General features: G+C 35.7%; 1 protein-coding gene across 1 annotated transcript; it reads left to right on the top strand.

Annotated features, from left to right (window-relative positions):
• The first annotated feature begins 1,755 nt into the window (after positions 1-1,755).
• Positions 1,756-3,614, top strand: LOC147850510 (cationic peroxidase 1-like). The gene is made up of 4 exons (XM_087336482.1): positions 1,756-2,086; positions 2,230-2,427; positions 2,718-2,883; positions 3,020-3,614. The coding sequence occupies exons 1-4, from the start codon at positions 1,859-1,861 to the stop codon at positions 3,430-3,432; spliced, it is 1,005 nt and encodes a 334-aa protein (XP_087192608.1). The 5' UTR covers positions 1,756-1,858; the 3' UTR covers positions 3,433-3,614.

The following is a 3,614-nucleotide window of genomic DNA, read 5'->3' as shown; positions in this document are numbered from 1 at the left end:
AATATTTTATATGTGTAGCTTATTTGCAAAGGAAGGTGGAGCAATTTGAAGATAAGGAAAGGCAAATAAAGTTATAAATATTGGACAAACAAATATTCTATTCCTCTATTGATTGTGGGGTTCAGGGATAGTGGAATGTCTATGAATAGTTTGACTACTTGAAGATAGGTAAGCCGCAAATGTTGAATGGTTTGGAATTTGTCAATGCCAAATTTGGAACTAATATGTTGACCTCGTTCTTGCCATATTAAAACACGTGCAATGACAAGTTAGAGTGAGAATTGAAGGATAGAGAAAGTAAGAGAGGACATAATGAACAATCATTACATAGGAGAACTAGTCAATAGCAAAAGAAGCGGAAGAACAAGACACATGTTCTTAAATGATTACAAGAATGAATGTACACAAGAACACGAAAAACAAGGATAATAGAAGCTTATTGTTATCTTCAAATAGCTTAGCTTAGAGATTTCATTCATGTTTCTGATGTGGAATTCTCAATTGCATTACTCAAAACTTACACGTAAGTTCAAAACACTAAAAACACTCATTCTCTACACAAAAGATTGAGCATTTAGTAACTTCATTTTGGGATTCTATCACGATTACAATTATTTAGTTATTTTTTATGCTTACTGTTTTATACTTTTTGACATGAAATAAGCAACATGTAACATATGGAAAGCATTTGAATGTTAGTGTGTAGGCTACACTTCTTATGTTTAATGGCAAGTTCATGGGTAGATTCTCATTTGTATAGTTCTGAAGAAATCAAACTTTGGGAGAAGGGTAAAACCCCTATCTTTAAAGGGTTTTTGTGACCTTCAAATATATACGTTGATAGGAATACTTGTTTTTCACTTAAGTAATATTACTAACACTTGATGAAACTACCATTGGGCAGTCTTAAAAAAAGTCATGATATGTTTGCGATAACTATTTGAAACACAAATGAAAATAGTTAACTTTGAGGTTATGAATATTAATTGCGTAAAATATGATGTTTTTATTGTATATGTGGGCCGTTTATGGAAATGGAATCTCTAGTGTGGTTTGGGCCCAAGGTGTAGCCCTTTGTGTGTGTAACAAAATTCAATTTATATTTTATAAGCTCAAGAATATGCTAACTTTTCCATGAAAGAAGCTTTTTGTTTCTACTCTCATGAGTGGAGTTGACCTTGACCTATAAGAGATTAGTCACTAGTGAAAAACATGTCACTAGACTCTACATGGGAAGAATGATTAAGAGTGAGTCAAAAAGAGTAGGGTAAAAAGTTGGAGAATCTTAAAGTTATTCAAGCCACAACCGACCTTTATCTTTGTTTTGATGGTGGACAGTATGTTCCCTAATTATTTCACATGCATAATATGTCACCACTTGTAAAATATTTGCATTGAATTATGTGGATCATAGATCGAGTGGAGTTTGATGGGCACTAAGGAGAATTATTTTAAAAAACACAACAAAGTGTTATGTTATTAGTGGTAAATTAGCTATGTGATGGTGGAGACAAATTGGTCATGGTCAAAAGTTAGGCTTAAGCCCAATTAAAATAAGTAGTTTCATGATGCCATCATGGTGAGGATGGGCCATGGCTTCCACCATTGTGTTTGTGTGTGTGTGTGTGTGTGTGTGTGTGTGTGTGTGTGTGTGTGAGAGAGAGAGAGAGAATTTGAAAGGACCCCTTCATTATGAGGAAGAAACAGTGAAGTCAATTTTGCTATAAAAAGGATGAGGGCTCATTCCATGAAGAACACGTCAATTACAATTAAAGTCTTAGACATAAGTTCATAACATAAGCTCAATATTTATTATCATCTACCATCAATCAACGCTACTCCAATTTAATATACTAACATGAAGAGCACTTTTTATAATAAGAAGAGCATTATGAACTTCCTATTGATAGGAGTCCTTCTATTAATTTCAGGTGTGAAAGCTCAAAGTTTAACATATGGCTTCTATAGCAACTCATGCCCAAGCCTTCAATCCATTGTTCGAAGCTCCATGAAATCCGCAGTCCAAAAGGAAGCACGAATGGCTGCCTCCATCCTACGACTCTTCTTCCATGATTGTTTTGTTCAGGTACTATATTAATCATAAAAGATAAAGAGTATGTTAACTCATTTCGCAATGTAAAAGTAGTAACTACTTTTTAATAAGATATGTGCAATGTATCATTGTCTTATGTACACAATATACCAATATATGTTTATTGGTTAATGTAGGGATGTGATGGGTCCGTATTGTTGGACGATGTTGCGAGCACCGGATTCACGGGGGAGAAAACTGCATTACCAAACAATAACTCGTTGCGTGGTTTCGATGTGGTAGACACTATCAAGGCCAATGTGGAGGTTGCTTGCCCCAACCTTGTCTCTTGTGCCGACATACTCGCCTTGGCTGCTCGTGATGCAGTCGTATTGGTATACATTCTTAAAAGACACTCCCTTCCATGCTATCTCAAGCCATACCAATAGGCTAGAAATTCATGAGACTTATTGTTTTCCCCCTTTGACATAAAGAAGTTCAATACTCGTTTTCCAATCTAATCTCAAGGAGATAATTGGCATATTTTACATGAACAATGAGGGATGACTAAGTATTGATGTCTTACACAAAATCATGGATTTATTATAGAAAGGTTTATGTTTTATCGCAATTTCGTGGAAAGAATATGATTGACATTTTCTATATTTGTCGATGGTTGATATAGAGTGGGGGACCAAGTTGGTCGGTTTTGTTGGGTAGAAGAGACTCTACTACAGCAAGTTATTCAGAGGCGAATGCAAATCTTCCAAGTCCAAATGACGATGTACCAACATTAATTTCTAAGTTTCAAGCACAAGGATTGTCAATGGAAGATTTGGTCACACTTTCAGGTGCGCTTGAAACTTGCTAATTGATCAATAATCATGAAAGACATTGACGTGTGTTTTAGCTTTTAAGCCTATAAAATTAGTCATTGATATGTAATAAGTAACTTTGACTAACCTATATGCCCAAACTATATGATAGGTGCTCACACTATTGGACAAGCACGTTGTATCGTTTTTCGGAATCGCTTATATAACTTTGACAACACCGGTGTTGCTGACCCTACCTTGAATGCGGCATACTTGGCACAATTACAAACTATTTGCCCTTCCTCTGGTGGTGATGAGACAACATCTCCCTTAGATGCCACTACCCCCAACCGCTTTGACAATAAATATTTCACCAACCTTATAAATGCCAAGGGACTTCTCACTTCGGATCAAGAGCTCTTCTCTTCTAATACTTCCACAACTTCCATTGTTCAGAGCTATAGCCAAAGTTCTCAAGCTTTCTTTGCCAACTTCCCTAAATCCATGATAGCAATGGGAAATCTAAACCCTCTCACTGGCACCTCAGGTCAAGTGCGTGCCAATTGTCGCATCATAAATAGCTAGTTCCCATGACATGTGATGAATTTGTTATACGCATGCCCATGCATATTACATAAATTTGCACCTTATAATTTGAACCTTTTCAACACAAATTTGCTTTATACATAGCTTAAAAGGTTCAAATGATGAGACAGAGAAAGCTATATATAATTTTTCATAATACAATGGTTTTAACTTATTGCCAA

Source organism: Azolla caroliniana, unplaced genomic scaffold (assembly GCF_043228905.1).
Source record: "Azolla caroliniana isolate FFs.n. ecotype wild unplaced genomic scaffold, voAzoCaro1.0.p SCAF_21, whole genome shotgun sequence".
NCBI classification, from domain to species: domain Eukaryota; kingdom Viridiplantae; phylum Streptophyta; class Polypodiopsida; order Salviniales; family Salviniaceae; genus Azolla; species Azolla caroliniana.
This window is presented reverse-complemented; position numbering and strand designations above follow the sequence as displayed.